At 35.9% G+C, this 26,772-nt stretch overlaps 1 protein-coding gene across 2 annotated transcripts; it reads right to left on the reverse strand.

The window, feature by feature from the left end:
* Positions 1–2,722: 2,722 nt before the first annotated feature.
* On the reverse strand, positions 2,723–17,279 carry LOC111887164 (probable cyclic nucleotide-gated ion channel 20, chloroplastic). 2 transcript variants are annotated; one of them, XM_023883321.3, is made up of 13 exons: positions 16,892–17,279; positions 15,663–16,075; positions 14,679–14,870; positions 14,083–14,181; positions 7,708–7,845; positions 7,382–7,624; positions 6,273–6,539; positions 5,633–5,778; positions 5,462–5,539; positions 5,030–5,159; positions 4,365–4,611; positions 3,858–4,020; positions 2,723–3,227 (listed from the first exon to the last, which is right to left on the reverse strand). In XM_023883321.3, the coding sequence occupies exons 2-13, from the start codon at positions 16,050–16,052 to the stop codon at positions 3,071–3,073; spliced, it is 2,250 nt and encodes a 749-aa protein (XP_023739089.1). In that variant the 5' UTR covers positions 16,053–16,075; positions 16,892–17,279; the 3' UTR covers positions 2,723–3,070. The 2 variants fall into 2 exon arrangements, with proteins under 2 accessions (XP_023739089.1, XP_023739090.1); XM_023883322.3 differs by lacking the exon at positions 16,892–17,279 and adding an exon at positions 16,693–16,839.
* Positions 17,280–26,772: the final 9,493 nt, after the last annotated feature.

Raw genomic sequence — 26,772 nt, forward strand, 5'->3', positions numbered from 1 at the left:
CGATTTTCATCAAAACATGTGAGTGTGTAGTTACTTTCAATTTACACATAGATATGAAGTATTTACCTTGAAATACGTGTTATGTGTAAATATGTTAATTGTATATTTGAGGTGACTGTTGAATTGATGTTTTATACAAGTTTTAAACTGTATATGCTTTTTATCTACAAAATATGTTGGGTAGATAAAATGGTTGATGTGTGTTAAAATGGTGAGAGGCCTCGATGTTGTTGTTGTTGCTGTTGTAGTCATCAAGCGGAGTATAGATGACGACCATAGACCTTTCTAGCAAGTTTGCAACTTGTAGGTGTTGATGAATTAAATGTTCATTGGCGTACTCCATCCCCCTCATGGTTGCCTTTAGGACATGTATGGCTGAGGAAACCCCTTAGCAGTAGTGTCCATCCCGATGATAATCCTTAGGCTAGGTCCCTTGTGATAGGTGCTTAGAGACGTAAAGTGAGGACAACGGGAATGGGTAATCAGGGTTATTGTTGATTGGTGAACTTAATAAGTATATTATTATTGTGGGTTGAAAAACCTATATGCTCACCAAGCTCCCAAGCCTGACCCACTCAGTTTTTATGTTACAGGTAGTGGACCCCGAGCATAGTCGGAGGATGACGAGAGATTTTTGGATTATAGGCTAGTAGTTGTAAATAACTGTTGAAAGGCTTATAATGTCTTGTTTATGCTTTTGATCTGTATCGGAACATGACATCCCGAGGTTTTGATATATATGGAAAATATATACCTTCTTAATGAAGGGTTTTGATAAACTTTTATCATATGTTGTTTGGGGACCAATTCCGCAACATCTTTTAGAAAGATTTCTCTGATTTTATTTTAAAAAGCATAAATTAAATCGGTCTTTTCTGGCCGAGAAATTAGGGGATGTCATAGTTGGGATGCATGCATTGTATATATATATATATATATATATATATATATATATATATATTAGTGTGTGGGGGTATTTAAAGGGAACTCACTAAGATTTGGCTTACAGTTGTGGATTTCAATGTTTTTCAGGTACTTCAGATGATCAAGGCAATATGAAGGCATGATTGTACATATCCTCCTGATGATTTATGTTTTAGAGATTATTTGATACTTTGATTGGATGGATTTGATTTGAAAGCAATGGTTGATGATCTTATGGTTTTTGTTAAAATGTTTTATAAAAATGAAATTTTTTATCATAGTTTGTAGGATGTTACACTTATCATCCTACTCATGCTGACTAGGACCTCTACCGCTTGAGGTCCTGACTGGGTGTGGTGGATCCCCAGCTGCATCGCCCCCATATCCACTACCCATAACAATAACCATGGTGTAAAGAAACAAGATGCAAATCGACGCCATTACCTGAAAAATTATAAGATATACAAATATAATTTCTATTACAAATACACATCACATAGGATTTAATCTAGGAATCCAAATAAAGTTTCTATTATAAATAGAACATGGCAAAAAATACCCATATACATACATTATATACACATACCATCAACATTTCATACAAATACACATATACATACACATTTTCTTGTGTTCATACATACAAATACACATTGTACACATATACATTCATTATACACATACAATCCACATAATACTGTAAATCGATTACACATACACATATACAAACCAAACATAATACCAATCCTATACAATTCTACACATATATCACAAATTTCACCCACATAAAAACTTTCACAGATTTTGTATATCGCATAAACCAAATATACACATATATCACATTAACCAAACACAACACCAAACTTTCATAAACATTGTATGTATCTCATATTTCACTAAGAACAACCAACAATACACACATATATTACATATCATGTATTATGTATAAAAGAACTTGTGATCATTAGTGGTGGTAGGGTGAGCTGCAATCGACTTTAACAAGTGAGAAAGAGGTGAAAGACAGTAGATCTGAAACCCAAAATTGTTTTGATTAAAAAATTATCAAGGTCATAGGAGAAAGAGAAAGAAAAAAAGAAAGAGAAAAAAGGGAGAAAAGGAAGATGTCGTGGTCCGAGAGGTCATCGATAGTGGAGATGGAAGCTGGTGGTCGAAATAGTTAGTCGAATTTGTCGCAGATCGAAATCGTTAGTCGAAGGGATTGTCACAGAATGGGAGAAATAGAAGCAGAAGAGGGAAGAAAGAAAGCTGAAGTGTTTATCTGCAATAGCTTTTAGCATCAACGCCAATGCAATAGTGACGACATATAAGCAATTACAGGGACGGCTTGGAGGAAACTTATTCGCGGTTCTTTTTTTTCGAGCATTTGCGGTGACACATGCCGCCGCTATTAATGTCACCGATACTGCTATTCAACGACAAGCATTTCAGCCGTTCGATATAAACACCAATCAAGGGTTAGAGTTACGAGATTAGAACTCACAAGGATGGCTACCAGTGGCGATGCAAATAATCGTTTTTCTTGTAGTGTTCCTGTTGCTCAAGTTATATGCATTCTTACAAAAGAGCCTACTATCCTTCGATTTCAGCAGGACGCTAGCTACTCAATGGTAGTATCATTCAGATTGATAGGGATATTAGTGTGGTATAGAAGAACATTCTACATATTTTCTTTCTATAAAGAATATGTATGGCTCTACAACATTCAAAATGGGAAAAAAACAATGAAACTACTTTTTTTTCTTTATCTCTAAATTTAGTGAAATTTCACTCTTAAATATGATTTTTTAGGTCTTTTGAATAGAAATAAAATCGATCCAAATACAACCCAAACTTTAGTGAAAAGAAAATATATACGTTTTGTTTTTGAACATAAGAGCAAACGTACTTCTAGTGTTACAACCTCACAAATCATCAATAACATGTTGCACACTCACAGGTGAACCCTTTACAATACTATGTCATCCTTTAAACATAATACTACAAGAAAACATGCAAAAACACCTTGTAAACACCCACGTCTTCAGTTCCTAGCTTCCCACAACTCATAAATGCAGGGTTTAGGGTTTACAAAATAGGCATTAGTTTAGGCAACGGTATCACCAAATTGTAGGCACATACATGAAAACTAACGAGACGCTACCCGTTGCTGCAAAGCAGACCACTTGGAGGGAAGAGTGGTACGACCATGTGAGGTTTTTGCACGGTTTTTCCGCTTCTTATAGTATCTCCATGCCACCTGGATGGTGGTTGCCGCCTGGGACCGCCAGTATGGAGATTCGTACCTAGAGATAGCAAAAAATGTGCAGACCATGTAGTTATAAAAAACGAAACAGAAACTATGATATGCTATTCTAAATAAATGCACAATTACTATATAGTACATGTGAAAACTAGCTGTGCATCCCATTTGGGAATGCAAAGGACTACAATGTGTCCCAACATGCTTGTCCTTGCATAAGGATGTGGAAATTTATAAGGTTGTCTTTGTTACAAAGGACTCGACAAGCTTTCTAGGGCTATGTGATGAGATTAGGATGGCGATAACGCTTTTACACAAGCAAAAGATCAAGGACAAGTCAGTGTCCCACTTTGTGGGTGTGAAAAAAAAAATTGTAATTTTTGTCCCATTCACATCCGTCTAAGTCCATGTCCCTGCCCAAAGCATGCAAACACATAATAAAAAATTGCTATTTCTGCAACAAACTTGTTTTTATGACGAAATATAAAGCGGTCACATTTCATTTTGTGATTGAAATAAGAAAGATTTTGCTTGAGCATGTTACACCGGTTGAAACATAGTTGCATGATGTGTGTAGGTTGGACAAATTTGTAAAATGTGGAACGTTTGTGGTAAATATAAGTGTTTAACTGGTCCCACAATGAGAGTATTGTGTAAGTAAAAGATGCATTACCTTATGGCAAACTGAACACGCTGATTCATTAAGAACACAGAAAAAAGAGTTGTTACTTCCTCAAGATCTGCAGCCCGTAGAACAAATGCCTCCACATTCGTTATGCATTTCACTGTCCTGTCGCTAAGCAATCTGCCTCCTTGTTTTCTGTCGTTTTTTGTATCTGGAAGTAACATTTGATTGTAAAAAGGAATCAAAATCTAAAGGTTCGTGTTCTTAAACTAACAAGAAATTGAAATAAATAACAACAAACTTTCACTTCATTCCTAATTTTCCCGCTGGACTTTAGAAAATGTTACTGAAACCAGTCACGTTTTGAAACTTGTTATAGAACCCGTTCTCCATGTTACCATTTTACAGATTTTTTTTTAATCAAAATTACCTAAATTAATCAATTTTAGAAAGTACAATGGTTAATAATGAATTTTTTAGTCCAATGACCAAACTATTAATGAATTAATATTATGTTGTTATTATTGCCATTTGTCCATCCCATCTAGTTTATACCTCCATTAACTGATGAATGTTCAAGGGACCATCTGAGAAGTTCTTCACCGCATACATCGCCCTCCGACAATGGAACATGATTCTCATCTTCTCCTATGCTTTCCATCTTTCCTCTTACAATAAAAACCATGTTCGTCACAACCCCTCCTTGATATAAAGGTGTGCCTCCTTGGACATATATCTTTTGCCTTAACCTTTCACATATTGCATCTAAAATCGGTTCCTCCATCATTGCTAAAATCCTGACCTGTGATTTAAAAAGTTGTGATTATAATTTGTAACTGCAAGAAACAATATACTTACAATAATTTGTTTATTATACCATTTTACTTTCACTTTCTTTAGATTGCATTATAATACTTTAAAAAAAACTACCCGATTATAGCATCTTCATCGAAATACAAAACGATTTTCATTGTAATCGGGTAGAATTTTTGAAGTATAATGTCCTAAAATGGAAACAAATATATAATTGAGTAGAAGTTTCAGATAATAAGAAAACAAAATGGAAGTACACTTGTAATAGAAAAGAATGAAAGCAGAATGCTATAATACATAAATAAATGAAGGTACGTTGTTATTTCTTGGATTTACTATTAGTTTTAATGATATGTAATCATATAATAGTAACCAAAAAGGAACATAGAGGGAAGGTTGACTCTCACTTTCTTGACAAAACTAAAGAGGTGCCGGCGTACATCTCTTTGCAAGTCTTCAGGCAAATTCTCCATTAGCATCTCCTCATTAACCCCTCGGGTAGCTGCCCAATTATAATGCTCCGACTCTCGAACTTTTCTGCACATCAAAATGTTAAATGATTTTTCTCTCATGTTTTAATACAATGTCTTTTTTCCTCTTTTGAGGCTGTGGTTTTTCACCAATTGTTTGAGTTCTCCACTCCTATCCTTATGTTCTTATTTTCCAATTTTTTTCACTTGGCAGGCTGTTGGGAATCTCTGAGACCATTTTCCCAAAAAAATCTTATGATCACTTGAGGTTACGGCTAAATTTTATTTTTCTATGGAAAAGAGGGCAGTGGATTTATAATTAATCACTCTACACAAAGAAATTAAAGTAATGAGGCATGAGATATATACCTTCGTAAGTCTTCCGGCAAATGTCGGTGTCCCATCCAATGCTCAATATCACGTCGTCTAAGTGACATTTCCAGCCGTCTGAGATAATATTAGACGTCCATGGAAGAATTAGTTATATCATAATTCAATGAGTGGTTATAACTACAATAATAACTGCATTAAATGGTTCACCTGCGTCCAAGACCTTGAAGAAAGTTCTGCATGTTTCCGATAAGAAGGGCAAAAAGTAGAAGGCCAAGTCCAATAATACCCATCGTAAAAAGGACTTCCCCAACATAGTAACTTGGAGATTGATTGCCAGCCAGTGTACTGATTTGCTTCTCACAATCATCAGCAAATAAAGAATTAGGAGGAATTTTGTTATTACCTTTGACATAAATAATTTCATTTACAAGAAGATAGAAATAGAACTTAACATCAAAAAGTTTGTGGCTAAATACAAAAAATGAGCAACTCACTTTCATTTATTTGTGTATTAATTTATTTCTTTAGATTACATCATTGTTCATTTCATTTTTTTTACCTATTAAATCAATCACTAGCTAAATCCCATAACTCTAGCAACAATAAAATATTAAATCCCTTATTTTGGCATAACAACTCTCTCCTTAGTAAAACTAATAACATGCAAACACCACAAACTAATTTATTAAGATTTATTTACATGCCAAAAAGTTTTCAATTTATTTAGATATTTCCATAACAGTTACTTATTAACACAAGGTAATATAAGAAATGGAATGAAATACTGAAAGAGCCCTCACAAAGAACAAAAGCGAACAAAGTTTATCCAAAAAAATTGAATATATACCTGAAACCCCCAAAAAAAGGAATATACATATCTTCTGATTATGTTATCCTCAGCAATGAGATTGACAGCTTTCTGGTAAATTCCATAGGGGAAACCGTCCTGATCTGTAAAACAAGAACTCGAACTTACATCTTGTTTCCAGTTATTCCATTGTCGATCACGTGCTAAGTATTGAAAATCATCCCCACGCCCGCAATCTATAAACTTCAAACAGTTTGGGAACAATGTAGATTGACGACAAGCTTCTCGAAGGCATTCACTCACCCTCTTGAAAGAATTAAAGGAAAAACAATTAGTACTGGCCTGTAAACTTTAATACACTATGACATGAATAATAGCATATAAATATCTGGAGACGAAATTATAACTTTGAAGCTGTTTAAAAAATGCGCTTTATCAAAACTTATGGCGATTGTGCAATAGTTTTAGACTAAGTTACAAGTTTCAGCCCTGTCCTTTATCAAAAGTTATGGGTATTGTTCAATAGTTTGTCCTTTTGCTTTTTTCATCCCCAATACGATGTTTGGAGACGCTCGTCCCTATAATTCACGTTGTTTATAAATGGGTGTTACGTCAATGTAAATGATCTTTTTGTTCTCATCTTCTTTCTCTCTTCCTTAAAACTCTATAACAGACGACATCAATGTCCTCCAGATTTATGTTTTATTTTGGAATTTTCTTTTAGTTTCATTTTTTGTTTTGTTTTAATTTAGCATTGTTTTGGGGGTTCTGGATGAGTTTCGTTTGATATTAGGGTTTATTACAGAGCAAAATGAAGGAGATAAAGAAAATAAAAATGGTCATTTTACAGATTTTCACTGCTGAACAGTTATGTTTAACGACCCAGGTACTGAAAGAGTGGCCAAACTATGTTTTATGGACCATGAAATAAGGCAAACTACCATAGCCATAAACTTTGACAAAGTACAAGGCCGAAATGTGTAAACTTGTCTTATAGTAAATAACATATTCACCTTGTCTAAGATTAGCATTGTGATTAAAATATATAAACTCTATTTTGTGTTTTTTTTTTTTTATTTTCAAAAATGAATATAAAACATATAAGATAAAACATGGTCAATAACTCAATATTTCATGATCTCACTCACCTGTAACCCTAACAGATACCAGGATGATCCAACAACATGACCAGCCAAGAAATAGGTCAGAAGATTGATGACAAAGTTGGCCCATGCTGACTCAAATATAAAACCACTTGGAGACTGGCCAGCAAGAAGAGGCAGAAATCGGTATAACCTGGGGATGTACTGACTAAGAACACCTGATCGCAAGAGATTCTTTGCATAAGTAGCTCCGGATGTCGCACTTGGTAAGAAAAGTAATACAATTATCTGCATGCATAGTAAATTAACTTATGAGGAATTACAACTAATGATGGTAAAAATAAGATATTATGATTGAAAGAAAATCTCACCTGAGGAACCGGTAATACAATAAATAAGTCAAGGAAGAAAAATCCAGAAAGATAATGTAATGCGATTTTTCTAGGTTGATCAACCAAGTCTCCAGCTCCTACAACCCTTGATTCAGGTGAAACAAATGCTAACCTGAACTGCAAAGACAAAATTACTATTACGCTACAATATTCTCCATAATGATTCTTTCATTCAAGCTAGGTAAATATACACCAAAACAATTAGATGGTCGTAGCTATACAAAGTATACAACATGGGCTATATCTAATGGGCTAGACCGGCAGACCGTAGCTTGGCATTTTGTAGATGTGGGCATTCATATGCGGTTTGTGCGGATTTGACATATATAGACAAATCTTGTAAACCGCAAATGAGAGATCAGGACATCTGGTCTAGTGATCAAAAAGCTCAAAATACAAAAGCTAACTCAATTAGCTTTTAACAAATTGACTTAAATGAATATGCAAGATGTTTTGAAAGAAACTTCATTTGCATTTTTCAAATGAATATGCAAGATCTTTTGAAAGCAACTTCAGTGGCTACTTTATGGTTAAAGTTGGAGCAACTATTGATGACTAAGATCCAACCATACAAGTTGCATCTAAAGCAACAATTGTACAATCTCAAAATGATTGAAGGAGTTTCTTTAGCTTAACATATTTCCAAATTAAAAGAGTTGGTCATTAACATGGAGAATATGGATGTTCAATATGAAGATGAAGACTTGGCCTTATTCTTGTTGTCATCGTTGCCAGAATCCTACTACCATATTCATTATACTATCATCTACAGCCGTGAAACTCTTGTTTTAGATGAAGTTCTATAGATTTGGATTCAAATGAGAATATGAAGCATATTACTTGTGGTGGTTCAAATGATGTTAAAGTCGAAGGTTTAAATGCTAGAGGAAGAACAGCAAATAGAGGTAAAACCTCTTAATCTTCCAACAAGGCTAGATCCAAGTCTGAAGGCGAAAGAAAGTTTTACAATTACTATCACAAGAAGGAAATTTGATTGATCAGTGCTTCATGTTGAATAATGAAGAGAAAAAAAAATGATAAACAAGCTAGTTCTTATGGTGAAGCCAATGTTGCCGAGGTTGATTGTGTTGGAGAACTTACAGTTTATTCGGATGAACTAGATTCTATTAGTGAATGGATACTCAGTTCCGTTTGTACTTTTCATATGTGTCATAATAGAAGTTACTTTTATACGCTTGAGATGGTTAACCATGGCTATGTTTTTATAGATAACAATTCTACATGTCCAATCGTTGGACATGGTTTAGTCAGAATCTGTATGTTTGATGGAATTATCCAAATAATAGAGGATGTTAAATAGGTTCCAGGCCTTAGAAGAAACTTGTTATATCTTAGGCCCCATTTGATAGACATATTTTCAGGTCCAAACAAATCTTTCTGGCTGAATGGATATGTAAGACTGTTTGATTTGCACAAAAAAGTGTATTTTCCGATAAAATGTATTTCCCAGAAAGCTCAAAAACCAAGAAACCATATATTTCTGGTTGAATGGGCCAGAAAGACAGTTGTACTCCAAATCTCGCGTCTTTCTTTCTTGGATTATTAATTTCTTTAAATTTCATTTTTATTGGATTATTAATTTTTTTACTGGATTATTAAATATTGATAAATATTATTTTTCATATATATAATATTTATGTATTCATAAATATTATTTTATTGTAATATTAATTTCTTTTAAATAATTCTTTTTTTTAATTTTCTTTTAATATTTATTGGATTATATATTAATAAATGTTATTTATAATATTTATCATTTATATATTAATAAATATTACTTTATTGAATTATTAATTTTTTTTAGTTAATTATTTTACTTCATTTTTATTGGATTATTTTTTTGGATAACATCATCATCTTAATTTATTTTAAAAAATCTCATCCATCCTACCACTATCGAACATAAATTGGGTTAAGAATCATATGTTGGGTTATAAAAAAACTAAAATAACTAGAAAGAATAACAACGTGACATCTACTTGAAAAACAATAAACTAAAAACAACCTAATCGATATTCTATTTGGATTTTAATTGATTTATGTTTAATTACTTTGTATGACAATTTGTATTTGTATTTTTAAATGATTATTGTGTAATTTGAATTTTGTATGTTTTTATAACTATTCAGCAACTTCATCCATCACAGTATAAAACAACAGGGTAATATGGTCATTTTTCATCATTCAACATAGTTAGTCAAATGTACAATCAAACATCATGGTTTCTTTCTCAGTCAGAAAACTTTCCAAGATAGTATTTTCCCAGACATCAACTATCAACCGGGACCTTAGTTCCATTGATAGAAAGGGATATGAGTTTGCTGGTAAAGGTAGAGTTCTCAAGGTATTCAAAGATGATTCTAACAAACTGAGATCCAAACGAAAGACTTCATACCTCTACTTTCTTGAGGGGAAAACAATTTCAAGTGATGTTATTGTTTCTAAGTTACTTTCTGATCTAGATAAGTGTCGTATTTGGCACCTTCGACTCTACCATATGAGTTTTCAAGGTATGTCTGAACTGATTCGAAGAGGATTACTTTGTAAATAAAAGGTTATTGGTTTAGAGTTCTGTAAAGATTGTGTATATGGAAAGAGAAAGCGAGTGAGATTTATGAGTGATGTTCATACAACAAAAGGACCACTCGACTAAGTCCAAGCATATTTGTGGGGAGTGACTCGAGTTGCTTCGAAATGTGGAGCTATTTATATGGTCACTATCATTGATGATTTCTCCAGAAAGGCATGGTCTTTCTTCTTGAAACATAAGGGAGATTTTTCTCACCTTTAGAAATTGGAAAGTACAAGTTGAGAAGCAATCTGGATTGTTAGTAAAGTATCTTCTAATGGATTATGGACTTTAGTTTTGCTCAAAAGAGTTTAATGCCTATTGCAGAAAGGAAGCCATCAATCGACATCGCACGGTAGTCCATACACTTCAACAAAAGGGTGCAGCCGAAAGGATGAATCACACCATTATGGAGAAGGTCTAGTTTATGCTTTCCAATTCCAAATTGCTAAATTCCATTTGGGTGGAGGTTGCTTCTACTGCTTTCTATGTAATAAAACGACCAACGCTAAAAGAAATTAAGAAGAAAAATCCATTTGAGTTATGGTATGGGATACTTGTCGATTGTACAAATTTAAAACCTTTTGGATGTCCAGCTTATGCATGAGTTGAAAATGGGAAGTTAGAACTGAGAACAATAAAATGTGTTTTTTGGGGTATAATCCGGGTGTAAAAGGATAGAAGTTACGGTGCTCAAATCTAAAGAAAGTTATTATATAAAGATATGTTACTTTTGATGATTCCGCTATAACTGAGCCTGTTGACAATTCTTCTAGAAGTGCAGATGCATCATCCCAAGCAAGTAAAGAGAAAGCTTAAATGGAGGTGTAGATTCCTACTTCATCTTCCACTTCTATTCCAAGTTCAGTAGAAAATCAAGAGTCTTCCTCGTCTGATAAGCCCATTGTTTTTGAAGAGTCAACATCTTCGCCACCACAAGCGATTACTCCACGCATTGGAAGAGATAGATCGAGAAGAGATATTGTACCTCCAAAGAGCTATGTTGAAGCTAAACTTGTTTCTTATGCTTTTATTTTGATGATGATATTTAGTCTGGAATGGAGCCTATGAATTATGATGAGGCTGTTAAGTCTAAAGATTCAAGTGATGGATGATTGCAATGCAAAGTGAGATGGAGTCCTCACAAAGAACTGATAATTGAGATTTAGTTTCTATTCCAAAAGGAAAATAACCAGTTAAATTCTAGTGGGTCTATAAGCTCAAGGAACTTGTCAACCCAGATGAGAAACCAAGTTACAACGCTAGGTTATTAGCTAAAGGCTACAATCAAATTCTTGGTACTGAATAAACTTAAATTTATTCCTCAGTTGTCAAACATACTACTGTCTGTGTATTGTTGAGATTGGTTGTTTCTAATGACTATGAGTTAGAGCAACTCGATGTTACTACAACTTTCTTAAATGGTGTTTTTGAGGAAGATATTATTATGCAACAATCTGAGGGTTTTGTAGTTCCTGGTGAGGAGAATTATGTTTATAAATTGAATAAACCTCTTTATGGCCTCAAGAAGTGTCTTAGACAATCGTATAAGAGGTATTATTCATTTATGGCTAATCACGAATTCAAGAAGTGTGCCCATGATAGTTGCGTTTATTACAAAAACTGTGATGATGATTTGAAGATCTACTTCTTATACGTGGATGACATGTTGATCGTAGCAAAAAATATAAAGCAGATTCAGAAATTAAAAGACCAGTTGAAAATTGGTTTTCAAATGCATGACTTACGAGTTGCCAAAAATATATTAGGTATGGAAATTATTCATGATAGGAAGTTTAATGGCTTGTATCTTTCTCAAAAATAACATTGAGAAAGTCCGAAGACACTTCAATATGCATGAAGCAAAACCTATAAACACACCTTTTGCAACTTAATTGAAGTTATCTCGTATGAGTCCTACTACTAAGAACTACTAAGATTGATATGGATTATATGGCACGCGTTACATACTCTACTACTGTGAGATCTTTAATGTATTATATGATTTTCACGCACGCTGATTTGGTTTATGTTGTTAGCATGATTAGTCTTAGTGTGTATATATATATATATATATATATATATATATATATATATATATATATATATATATATATATATATATATATATATATATATATATATGGCGAACCCAGGGAAAGAACATTGGAAAGCAGTGCAATGGATCTTTCATTATTTACGAGGTACATGTTCTATGTGCCTGCATTTTGGTAAGTCTACCATTGGGGTGCTTAGATATGTTGAATCAGATCACACTAAAGATCTGGATAAACGGAGATCTATTACAGGGTATGTGTTTACTTTGAACGGTTATGCTATTAATTAGAATGCCTAGTTACAGTCTACAATTGCTTTGTTATCTACCAAGGCAGAGTATATGTTGATTACAAAAGCAATTAAGGAAGATATCTGGTTGAGGGGTCTATTTATTGAACTTAACGATAGATTGAAGGTTACCACAGTATTCTATAACAATAAAAGTGCTATCTTCTTTGAGAAAAGATCAAATGTTTCATGACCAAACTAAGCACATTGATATCCCTTTCCATTTTGTGTGGAATATCATTGAAAAAAGGTGATTTTGTCATGGACAAGATTCATACAGATTATAACCCTGCTAATATTTTCACTAAGATCTTCCTATAGCTAAGTTCAAACTATGTTTGGACTTGATGAGAGTTTCTGATCGCAATTGAGCCTGAATGGTTTGGTGGAGGAGGTATTTTTCTTTTTTGAATCAGTTTTTCACTAAATGGTGATTACAAGTTCTTATGGAGTTTTAGAGTTTGATAAGCTATTGACGTTTTATGTTTTTGGGTGATTTTTGGACAAGTTGAAATTTTGCATGCTCTATTTTGAAGTCAAGATGGAGATTGTGGAAATATGCCTTCCAAAATTGACAATTTCTGCTTAGTTCAAGGGCTATATTGTTTTTCCAGCAATCTAGGTCTAACTTGGTTGCATCAAGTCTAAAAATGACATCGGGTCTAAAATGGGTGTATTAGGTCAAAAAAGGACACCATGTCTAAAATAGGTGTATCAGGTCTAAAATGGACTTGTTCTAGAAATGCAATTGCTTCATTGTTGAAGGTCCATATTTGCCAATTTTGGAAAATCTTTATTCCTTTGTAGCTTAAATTGAATTATTTTCTAGAAGAGAGATATTAAACAAAAAATCAAGATTTCTTCTTCTTCCCCATTTTGGATCGACATTTCTAGGGTTTCAACCCTTTTTCACCAAATCACCATTATAGTTCATCGTAATCTATTTGATCGAGCTTTGTAAACACAACAATATTTTAGTGGATTGGTTCTTAGCTTACTCCGCCCGTGGTTTTTTCCCGATTTGGGTTTTCCACATAAAGTTTTGTGTCTCTCTGATTTACTATTTTGTTTGGTATTTTTCATTGCATTCGATTGATTGTTGTTTGATATATTAGTCCTATTCCGCATAAATTAATATTGTTCTTGTGATTCGGATTTGTGGGTTGTTTGATGCATTAGGGTTTTTTCCATATTTGTGCATCTTTATCCTCTTTGTTTACTATGTTGGTAGAGTTGCTTAACCCTTGTTAGAAGTTATAATTAATGTACATTTTCATTTACTATGTACTAGACTACTAGGTTACGAACAAAAAATAAAAATATATTGGTATTCTTTAGGGAGGACATAGGGTAAATGCCATCCATACCGATAAGCCCCATGGCCAAAATGAAGACTAAGAGGTGATTAAGCTGTTTACCTGAACAAGAATATGCATGAAGTATATAAGGTCCGTCACGCTTCTGAAAACCACGATGGTTTTCGTCATTGGCCAATTAATTATTATGCACTTACAGTCCTGCTCCAAAAAAGTAAAACATGTAGAAGGAAATTAGTCACAATTTAAACAATAAAAAAAGATTATCTATGTTAATTGTGTGTTTAAGGTAGAAGCAGGAAAAATGGCTTTGAATTGTGTTTCATAGTTAGGTGAAGAAATAGTTTTAAGTTTGACTCAGACAAATCACAAACTGACTTTTACTGGCATAGAACTTGATTTTTTGTCATTCAAATACATCCACCTAATAAATATAAACGGTTATTATTCCTAACAGATCAAATTTTCATTGTAGCAAAAAACTGCCTAATATCGCCACTTTTGTTACCAAGTACAATAGAGAACAAGTGTGACTCGGACTGAACCTGAACTAGGACTTGGGATTGGGACCGATGTCAATGGGATAAAAAATACAATTATTTGTCAAACTCAAACGGTGGAAGAAGGTAGGACAAAAACTTGCTCTCAATCTCTTGTTTGTGCAAAAAACATGATTCCTTTTATATCAACAATGTTACCTTCTTGACTGACAGCAAGTAAAAGAATAAGGGGTCTATGAAAATTGCAAATAAGCACGATATGACAATGAATTGGTTCCACTGTTGAACTGCTTTGGCATGTGGATTCATGACCCCGAATGCAAAACTTTTAATTAACAATAATTTGTCTTTTGCCCACAGCTTTGCACCTTCATACCAAACACCATCAAACTGCAAAAAAGAATAAAAATAAAATAAAAAACAGAAAAAAAAAACATAATAACTGCATGTACAAAGTAAGCAATTCAATTTGAAGGACACTATAAGTACATAAGAACAATGTTTTACATTTTTCGAGTAATTCAAAATCGTTACTAAAATCATTCAAGTTTCAAAAGCCATTATATGATCATTTAATTTTCAAAACAATAAAAAACTATCATTCGTTATGAAATCCAATGAATGATGTCAACATTTTACAGGTATGCGATCAACATACATTACCCTGAATAAGCAAAATTGAAAAATGTAGTGCTTTTAGTAATGTTTATCAAAACCGAATGACCAAATTAGGTATGAAGTGAAAGTATGTTGCTACTTATATTAACATTTAATTTCATTTTACATGCCCTCAATCAATATATATCTAAAACAGGTTAGATAAGATAGAACTAAATCCTGCATTTGTTACATGGGACAAGATTGTAGTGGACGGGAGGATGGGACCAGACAAGCTTTTTAAGACCCTATTCATTGATGAGGATATGGAGGGTATTTACGTCTTTTACACAAACTATAGATAAAAAAACAAGTCCCTACCCCACCTTACTCCACCTATCTGGATCCGACAAAAAATTGCAATTTTGTCATCGACATCACTCCTAGTCCACAAACACAGTAAAACTGTTCTGTTCTACGAAACAGGGACTAAAGGTCAAAATCTTCTCAAAAGTCAAACCACCATCAAGACACAAGATTTTAACAGATCAAAATTTAAATATTTTAGAAAGAAAAGAGTAATACACGGTGGCGAAACCCCTCGGATCTTGACATCGACCGTGCTTTGTAAGCAGCTGGGCATGTTGTACAGTAAGGATCATCACACATCCCCAATTGTCCAGACTTCATTAAGTGCTCACTTTGATGGCTATAATTTTTAGTGCGTACTCGTTCCACAAGCTCCCTCTCTTGTCTCTGTACATCACGAGTTTTTCTTTCACTACGCAAGGGACCTGTAAAGCCAACACGATTTGTTGCACCAGGATTCATTTCAATGGAGCTAGAAGGAATGGATATTGAAACAGCAGTTCTGCTCCTCTGTAAATTTCTTCGATTTATATTGTGATCGTAGCTATCGGTTGACCAATTTGTAGTTGTTAACATTGGTACATCGTCTTTTTCAATAGAGTCCATCTATCAAGCACCAAGTGTAATATCTGCATGAGAGATGTAAATCAGGTATACAATGACCCACTAGATGAACAAGTGCCCATAAGGAGCTAAATCAATTATGATTAAATTGAGGTTACATAAAGTATGTAAGTATGTGTCATAAGGGTTTATAGTGATTTTGTTTTACCCTTTGGTAATAAATTTTATTACAACTAATTACTTAAAATTTATCATTTGATTCTTAAATAAATAAATAATCGTGGCATACTAAATAAGAAATAGAAATATTCTAAATGTGTGGATGAAACCAAGAAATCATATGACTAAGCTAAGCAAACTTAAAGTATGTATTATGAGTTTATTATTAAAAAAATTGGAATGTATTTTACCTTAAAGGAAGTACCATTTGAACTTACAAAGATATAACTGTTAATTTCGAGTCATAATACTGCTTCTTCACAGCATAATTCAACTTCAACAGTAATTTAAAAAAAAAAAAAAAATCTGTAATAGAATCGTTTCTTGAGATAGCAATAATCAAATAATCAAATAACCAATTTCAAACAACCCTAAAAAACAGTCTCTGAAATAGAATAGCCTCAACAAGTTAATATCAAAACCAAAACACATTCTCAAACAGAAATAACAGTTGATATAATACATTAATATTAACCGTATGTTATTTGTTTGGTGGTAACACATTCAATTGTACTCCACCACATTTTAGAAGCAATCAATCGCTACTTTTTTACATTCTTCAAGTAAAAGTGAAGTTACTTTAATATCAAAGTGAAGCGTATTCAGTATTTTCAGTACAAAAAACAAAAATACATGAGAAGCCAGAAGAAATTTAGACAAACCTTATTAAGAAGTGTATTTAAGCTCCAAGAAACGAACAATGAGGAAGCCACAAATAGTTATGAGATTATGTGTTTGAAAAAGAGGATAATAAGGAATATCAAAATCAAAAGGGCGCACAAGGGTTTTGACATGAAATGCATTGATTGAGCGTAGACGAAGACCAAGACCCAGTGAGGCAATGACTAGAAACAAACGCGACAAAAAGCGGTAGAAAGCAGTGGAACGATTACTCTCCCACATCTTTTCAATCACCATGTACACACACCATATATTTTTTTTCTTTGCGGAATGCATGTATACTTTTGATTATAAAGGAGCACGAGGTCACTATCTCCTTCACCTTTTGATTAGAGGGTATCTTCTTGCATCCCGAGTCTTTTTAATATGGTCAAATGACAACAAACTAGATTGGATTACTTTTCGGTTATCTCAACTTTTTTTTTTCCATCAAAATTATTATTATTATTATTATTATTATTATTATTATTATTATTATTATTATTTGAAACGGCAAATCTAACATACTCCTAAATTACTTCTTAAATCCACATATGTCGACAACGGGACTTGAACCTTCAACCTCAAAGAGGGAAGACAACACCGGATACCGCTGGGCTAGAATGCACACATAAGTATGTATTTTATTTTTGTTTAGAGTATTTTAGTCCCAATGTATTTATAATTGCATATCTTGTATGCTTAGATATGTCAGTTCACTATAAACATTGATCTAAACATTGATCTGATACCAATCTGCCACATCCTCGGGGTGGGTTGGGTGACTTCATCTTGTAATATCATCATAGTGTATATAATTGAAATAAAACATCATCATCATCACACATACAATATAACAACCGCCATAGTTTACATAAGTGTGTTGGGTTACAAGTTACATTCCAAAATAATAAGTGTATGATGATAACAAAATACAACAAAATCCACGAGTTCTTGATGATCAACTTGCTTAACAATTCCCTGAGAATACAAGTTATTTTGAAAACGTCAACATATATAATGTTTGTGAGTTCATAAGCATGTTTGTATGAAAGTTTTGTATCACATTATAAACACCAGAAAATCCGATATTTTCTGTAAAAATGGTTTGAAAGTTTTTTGTATCAAATCTTGTATTAAGCATGTGTGTTTCTGTTTTGAATGGGTATAAGGAGAGTATTCCAGAAAATCCTATATTTTCTGTTGTAAGTAGAAGGTATTGTATAATTGTACGTTTTCCTAGAAAATCCGATATTTTCTGTTATAGATGTAACACTCTAAAAATTTCAACAAATTTAAACTTTTCAAAAACAACCCAGTTTCATAAAGTTATTACAAAAAGGTTTTCAATACAATTATTATCAGAGTCTTCCCAGAACCACATCATAACACATAATCATGAGGAGCGGTACGATTATGCCTTTGCCTTGCAACGGTCTCCGGAAGAACCTGAAAAACATTAAACCACAACTGTAAGCCCGAAAGCTTAGTGAGATACCCCCAAAATACCAACCACATACAAACATAACCATATCATATAACCGATACAGAACAGCCATGCACTTCGGGTCTACTGTGTGACTGGTCCGCCACACCGACCAACAGTCCACCTGGTCCACCCTCCGAGTCTAGCCATATACATCGAGTCTACAATGTGATTGGTCCGCCCGCACCGGACCTTCAATCCACCTGGTCCACTCTCTGAGTCTACAGTATGACTGGTTCACCCGCACTGGGCCTTCAGTCGGCCTGGTCCACTCTCTGAGCCTCGGCACGTCTGGTCCGCCCTCTTGGGGCCTGCAGCCTATCCGGACCGCTCGTTGGGTCTTCGGGATAACCGGTCCGCCCTGGGTATGTTGGCCTACAGCGCAAAGCAGGACCCGCCTCCACCCAACCCCAGTCCAACAACCATGTGCACATAAACATTCAATCATATAACAATTCACATTCAAACAAGCCGATCTAGCAGATCACATAATGTAACATCATCCTAACCAGGATACCGACCTAACCGGTCACTAGCATAGCATCATCCTATATACCAGGATACCGACCTTAACCAGGTCTCTAACATATACCATCCTAACTACCAGGATGCAAACATAGCAAAGCAACAACATAACAACGATACCTGGATTACAATCCGATAAAGGGCCGACCTTGGTGCCTTAGACCCTGTTGATATAGTGAGGATAACTCACATGCAACTACTGACTGAAGAGATAAGACCAAGCTGCTCCGACCATTGACACGATCTCCACCACTAGCCAAACACCAAAACATTAAACTCAAAACAAATGCCAACAATTACCAAAATGCCCCTGGAAGTCAACCGGTCAACCCTTGGTCAAAGTCAAAGTCAATGTCAACCTCCTAACTGACTCTACTCGCCGAGTCAACCCGATGACTCGTCGAGTCCCCATGCTCAGAACTTTCCCAATCCGCGACTCAAGTCGCCGAGTCACCCCGAGACTCGCCGAGTCGCACAACTCTGAGTCCCCTCGCACTCAACTCACTGAGTCCTCCCTTGACCTGGTTAAGGTCGGTATCCTGGTATATAGGATGATGCTATGCTAGAGACCGGTTAGGTGAGTATCCTGGTTAGGATGATGTTATGTTATGTGATCTGCTAGATTGACTTGTTTGAATGTGAATTGTTATATGTTTGAATGTTTATTTGCACATGGTTTTGGACTGGTGTTGGGTTGAGGCGGGTCCTGCTTTGTGCTATATGCCAACATACCCAGGGCGGACCGGTTATCCCGAAGGCCCAACGAGCGGTCCGGATAGGTTGCAGGCCCCAAGAGGGCGGACCAGACGTGCCGAGGCTCGGAGAGTGGACCAGGCCGACTGACGGCCCAGTGCGGGCGGACCAGTCATACTGTAGACTCAGAGAGTGTACCAGGTGGATTGAAGGCCCAGTGCGGGCGGACCAATCACACTGTAGACTCGATGTATATGGCTAGACTCGGAGGGTGGACCAGGTGGACTGTTGGCCGGTGCGGCGGACTAGTCACACAGTAGACCCGAAGTGCATGGCTGTTTTGTATCGGTTATATGATATGGTTATGTTTGTATGTGGTTGGTATTTTGGGGGTATCTCACTAAGATTTTGGGCTTACAGTTGTGGTTTAATGTTTTTCAGGTTCTTTAGGAGACCGTGGCAAGGCAAAGGCGTGATCGTACCGCTCCTCATGATTATGTTTTATGATGTGGTTCTGGGAAGACTCTGATAATAATTGTATTGAAAACCTTTTTGTAATAACTTTATGAAACTGGGTTGTTTTTGAAAATTTTAAATTGGTTGAAATTTTTAGAGTGTTACAAGTTGGTATCAGAGCAGGTGTCATCTGAGCAGGCTCGTATGAGTTGTTATCTAAGTGTGCTGAGGAGAGACATTCGGAAGTTCGTGGCGAACTCGACTTACCAGACATTTGCTGAGCTCCAGGAAAATGCTCGGAAGAGGGAGATTGAGTTGGAGACTCAGGCCAGGGAGGAGGCCGAGTCACAGCGGGCGGATCGGCGACCGGCTCAGTCTCAGCCGGCAGCCTAGTGGGCTAGACCCGCTGATTCGAGATATGGGGGCGCGAAGGGCCGCACTTGTGGGAAGTGCGGTAAGAGTCATGAGGGGTCGTGTAGGGCTGGAGTGTGCTACAAGTGTGGGAAAGAGGGGCATATCGCGAGGGATTGCCCCAAGGGATTTTCGGTTTGCTTTCATTGCAACCAAATCGGCCATCGGAAGGCCGAGTGCCCTTAGCTACTTCAAGGATCAGCACAGAGATCTGGGTCTGCTGCTAGGGCTACCGAGGTTCGGCCGGTGAAGGCCGAGGCCCCGAAGGCTCATGGGAGAGCATCTCAGTTGACTGCGGAGGAGGTCCGCGCGACGCCCTATGTTGTGGCTGGTATGTATTTTCTTTTCATCTTTTATTTGAGTTGGGTTTTAATGCTTATATGATGATGTGCATATGTACTTTTCTTGTGAGTTCTGTGCCTGCTTTGGTATTATTTGACTCGGGTGCGAGTCGGTCGTTCGTTTCAGTAGCTTTTAGTCAGCACATTAGTCTCCGTCGAGAGGCGTTGGATCGACCTCTGCGAGTTTCTATAGCTGATGAGCGAGCAGTGTATGCTTCAGATGTGATTTGAGGATGTGTCCTTGAGATCTTCGGTGTGGAGTTTCAGATAGATTTGGTTCCAATCGCGATGGGGGACGTGTGTGTTATAGTGGGTATGGATTGGTTGAGCCGATATGGAGCTGTGATAGACTGCGAGCGTCAATTGGTGATGATTCGAGACCCTAGTGGGGGAGTTCTTACGGTGTACGGCGAGGGTACACGTGCTGGGTCAGCATTTTGTTCGGCCGCCAGAGCGAGAGAGAGTCTACAGCAGGGTTGTAGGGGATTTGTGTCATATGTGATGGATGTGAGGGCTGATTCAGAGGGACCGAGGTCAGTTGATGAGGTCCCAATAGTGCGTGAGTTTCCAGATGTGTTTCCAGAGGAGTTGTCGGGTGTGCCTCCGGAGAGGCAAGTGGAGTTCGGTATTGAATTGGTTTCGGGAGCTGCGCCTATCGTCTTGTGCCTCCCGAGATGCAGGAGTTATCCTCGCAGCTCCAGGAGCTGTTTGCGGAAGGGGTTTATTCGGCCGAGCAGTTCGCCGTGGGGGCGCCTATTGTTTTTGTCAAGAAGAAGGATGGTTCACACCGGATGTGCATTGATTACCGGTAGTTGAACAAGCTAACGGTCAAGAACCGTTACCCGTTGCCGAGGATCGACGATTTGTTTGATCAGTTGCAGGGAGCATCTTGGTTCTCCAAGATCGATTTGAGTTCTGGGTACCGTCAGATGAGGGTGCGGGAGGAGGACGTCCAGAAGGCAGCATTCTGGACTCGTTATGGGCATTACGAGTTCGTGGTGATGCCTTTCGGACTCACCAACGCACCGATGGTGTTCATGGATCTCATGAAAAGGGTATGCAGACCGATGTTGGATCGCTCAGTGATCGTGTTCATTGACGACATATTGGTGTATTCGAGATCAAGAGAGCAGCATGAGGAGCATTTGAGGGAGATCCTCGGAATTCTAAGAGCGAAGAGGCTTTATGCCAAGTTCTCCAAATGTGAGTTATGGCTACAAGAGGTTCAATTTTTTGGGCATCTCGTTAACCAGGATGGGATATTGGTTGATTCGGCCAAGATTGAGGCGATTATGAGGTGGGAGGTGCTGAGATCACCCACCGAGATCAGGAGCTTTCTGGGTTTGGCCGGCTATTATCGGAGATTTATTAAGGATTTCTCAAAGATTGTCGTGCCACTCACCAAGTTGACCCGGAAGGGTGCTGTCACAACTAGAAATTTTATGTCTTGTAATCACTACACTCAAGTAAAATGTAGAATCAAAAACTTAAGAGCATGTATGATGCTTACTTTATGACAACAAAAATTTCAATCCAATACACCATACAAGTACTACAAATAGTCAACAAGCAATTGGAAACCCTAGAAGTTCTTGTTTAGGTCCATTTTGGACTAGGACTTCCTTATTGGACTCAATGGACCAATAAGCTTCCAATTTGACTATCATGGGATTAGAACCTTTAAATGGGCTCTAATTGGACCTAATTCCATTTAATTCAATATTTTGGGCCATATTGGGCCTAGAATGAGATAAATTAATTATATGAACCATTTTGGACCATGATTAACCTAATCTAACCTAATGGGTCATAAAAATCATATTTATATTTTTTTAGGCCAAAAATCATCCAACCTAGCTATAACATGGGCTTAAGGGCAAAATGCCTAAAAATCTTCTCTTTCCCTCCCATTCTCGACCCAAGCCCAAGGGAAGGAAGAGTTGACTTTGTATGTGCTACCTCACATTTATTCAAAGGACTTCCATGCAAGAGGACTCATACTTCCATGCACCATCCTTTCACACTTCTCTCTTCTCTCCTTTCTTCTTGATTCTCGGCCGAGTTCAAGCACACACACATACACATTTCACTCACTTTTCTCTTAAGGAAACTCTCTCATAACTCATCCATATTTCAAGATCTAAGAAGGAATCAAGGGGATTTTTACACAAAAATCATCATCTAAGGTAAGAAATCTCTTAGATCCTTAAACTAGCTACTTCATTTCATCCAAAAATCACCTCTTAATTCATTCAAACTCATGATCTAGCACCTAAGAAGCATTCAAGTTCGAAATCTTCCAAGGAAGGTTGCTAAGGCCGAATTTCTTCTCATTTTCTTCCAAATACCGAAACCACACCCAAAGGTGAGCTTCATACCCCCTATTTTTCGGTTTTTATAAGTTTTGTGGGGGGGGGGGGGGGGGGGGGGGGAATACAAGCAAATGTATAGATCTATGAGTATATGTATGCTTTGTATGATTTCTATGTTTATTTACATGTTCTTATGTGATTATGGTGTTGAATCTAGTCATAAAGTCCTTAAAACCGAGATTTGCATTAGGATGTATGAAACAAGTATAAAACATATTATTACACACAAATCATTTCTAGAAAAATAACCAAGTTGGTTAATATGAATTCCTTGGGCTAAAAATCCCATTTTTGGACTCAAAATGTTAAAAATATAAGGTTAAAGGGCCCAAAATGACAAAATACAAATTCTGATGGATGAAATGAGTCAAAACAGTTTCAACAATGTATTTTTCTGGAAATATTCTCTTTTGAAGGATTAAATGTGAAATTTTAAGTATAATGGGCCAAAAATGCACTTTTCGGCCCAATAAAGCCCAAATTGCGAGATTTTCAAATTAGAGGGGCTGAAACTGTATTTTTCTGTAAAACAGGGGACTACTAGTGCTCCAAGTCCATTTCAAGGGTTAAAAATGCTTTTCATATTTAAAAGGGACCAAAGATGCAAAAATTTTCTATTTTGGGCCAAAAGTGTAAAAACTGCGAACATGAAGGTTTCAAACGAGAAAATTTCATTTTTAGGGACTAAAACTGTTTTTCAAATAACTTTGAGCTGAAAAATACCTTTTCTACTAGTTTTGATACTAAAGTGTCAAGAAAAATGGTTTAAGGACTAAAATAGAAATTCTTTTATACAAAGGGTCAAAAGTGTAAATTTATCCAAAAGAAAGGGGCTGCAAAAATGTAAAATTCTAATATTTTAAACAATAAATCCGACATGATGAAATACTAGTACCTCGACTATCCGCGAAATATAATACACCTTCAACACCAAAAATCATTATCAAACGAATTGATTCGGTCTCGAATCAATAACGAATCCGAAATTACTAACACGACGATACTTCAATACACACGCGGAAACCTCGGGAATTCAATACACATGCGGAAATTTTGGGGAGTCAATACACACGTGGGAATACACCAGACGTCGATACACCGTTTTTGGGCCCGAAAGTTTCAAATCGTGCTTGTTGGGCCTAGCTAGCCCAATGACATGATCTTTAGGCCCGAAGGAAACTCGCTTACATGTAGTTGGGTCTTATATGACCTAATTCTGTGTAAAAGGACTTTTACAGGATTTGTGTTGTTAGACCCCAAGGGTCCTCCGGTGCTGCTAGTAACGTCGAGAATTCACCAAATGCGAGTCGGGCTAAGGGCCCTTCGCATTCACGATAGCCTTGAACGACTTATGGAAATATCGGGGGCTTCGCACCCTCTTTTCCTCCTCGGTTGTGGGGCTATGAGAAGTCCGGGTGATTGGATTAAGTGAATAGTGCGAACGACGCCTAAGGGATCGTTTGTATAGTTGTAAACTAGTCATTTTCATTAATGTGTGTTTATAACAATTCACAATCCATAATTAATCCAATGTCACCGGGATTCAACGAATACACACATCGCAACGAAATAACAAAATATAAAACATTTGATGCAAAGTATTAGGAAAACATCGGGTTTTCCTAGGGTTTTCAATCAATACACCTACGAGTTACATACCGAGTTTTACAAATTGTACTTTTACATCTATAGAAACAAACAAGCATACTTACGGATCTTCACCCTTTTTATACTATGCCCTTTTCAGAAAATATCGGATTTTCTGGTGATTTTCAAAACAATACAATCCGCTATATTTCAAGCATTACTTATGAACTCACCAACATTTCATATGTTGACATTTTTCAAAATACTTGTATTCTCAGGTAACAGGTAATTCGAAAAAGGAAAAATGTACTCAGTAACGTCTTGCTGTTGTTTTAATTAGTATCGAACAATTTACTTTTGGGTATGTAATATTATGGATCAATGTACTGAATGTAAACGCTACCAGTTGTAATATTTCAATGCTTGGTAATGTATGATGTTATGTTTCATGTATATTCATTGTGATGTTATTCAATTGAGTCACAATAGCCCTCGGGCGTTTCCGCCGTCTGGTTCGGGGGTGTGACAGGTGTTGGAATAGTGTCTAAGGCTGCAACTATATTAGGCAAGTATTTGACCCGGTTGTGCATGGTCCTTTTGGGTTCCCTTCACCATAGCAACTTGATAGGATGATTTATTAAGAGAGAGTAAATATTATTAATATATTATGAGAATAATATAAAGAATAATATATTGTTATTTGATTAATATAAGTCATAGAATTAATTAGAATTAATTTGGTGACTTAAAGAGGTTAATTAAATAAAGGGGTATAAACTGTCAATTGTTTGATAGTTAAGCTTTAGACTATAAATCCTTATAGATATATAGTGGACGGATTCTAGAAGCTAGGATAGCTTCAAAATCGTCCATGACTTATCTATGGAAAGGATTTGGATAGCCTTAAGAGAAGATTATCCAATTAGGGTTTAGATTGTAACCCTTAAGGAGTCTACAAGTATAAATAGACCCCATGGCTAAGGGAAATCGACATCTCACCTAAAGTAAGAGAACCCTGGCCGATTTCCTCCCCTCTCCTCTCTCCTAAATCATCTTCCTTGCTATTGGTGTTTGTAAGCCATTAGAGGAGTGACATTTGTGAATCTAGAAGCTCCAAGACTACAAGATCAACAAGGAATTTAAAGGTATGGTTCTAGATCTGTTTCAATGTTGTTATTTAACCTAATTAGCCATTAGAGGTATTGGATTCAAAGCATGTTTAATTAGAAAGCCTAGATCCAAGCATTAGGGTTTTGCATGCGCACATAGGAAAGTTGTTATGGCTAAAACCCATCAGTGGTATCAGAGCCTGGTTTGGTTTTCTCTAAATTGTTGCTTGATTAACTGAAACAAACCTGCAAAATTCATTTTTTTTGGTTTCTGAGTCATGGACTCGGCGAGTAGGCCTGACTCGGCGAGTCCCTTTGTGCACTCGGCGATTCCAGGCGTCAGGAATGGCCAGATTCGGGATTTTTTCATAATTATCTTATGGAAACTTACCTTAATCATAATCGATCAACCTAAATCCGATTTTTTGATATATATGACTATTATCTTGATCTAGTTAAAGGTATTTATCAACTAATAAAATATTTAATTTCCTTATATGATAATTAATTAATTATTTTAACTATTTTGGTAATTATCTTTCAAAGAAATCTTGAATAAAATCAAATATAGACAATTAGGATATTAATTGTTAATTGGAATTATTTGTTATTTGATCCTCCATGTTTTAAATGTTTAAAACTTGCCCTCAAGTTTTGAAATTTATATTTGTGATTAAAAGTTTTAATTTAGACAACTTAAATTTCAAACCCTAGATTTTAAAAGGTTTAAAATACAACCCTATACTAATATGATATTACTAGAATAATATATATATATATATATATATATATATATATATATATATATATATATATATATATATATATATATATATATATATATATATATATATGTGTGTGTATAACTAAATGCTAGTCTTACCGTTAGTAGGCCTCATTCAC

Source organism: Lactuca sativa, chromosome 2, assembly GCF_002870075.4.
Source record: "Lactuca sativa cultivar Salinas chromosome 2, Lsat_Salinas_v11, whole genome shotgun sequence".
Taxonomy (NCBI): domain Eukaryota; kingdom Viridiplantae; phylum Streptophyta; class Magnoliopsida; order Asterales; family Asteraceae; genus Lactuca; species Lactuca sativa.

What these genes read in the sequence shown, in the direction of transcription:
- LOC111887164 (XM_023883321.3), bottom strand. Translation starts at nt 16,052, where the DNA reads ATGGACTCTATTGAAAAAGACGATGTACCAATGTTAACAACTACAAAT. An exon ending in CCTTTTTTTGGGGGTTTCAG is followed by an intron (nt 5,779 to 6,272) that starts GTATATATTCAA and finishes GATTGTGAGAAG; the next exon opens with CAAATCAGTACACTGGCTGG. An exon ending in CTTCAAGGTCTTGGACGCAG is followed by an intron (nt 5,540 to 5,632) that starts GTGAACCATTTA and finishes ATATTATCTCAG; the next exon opens with ACGGCTGGAAATGTCACTTA.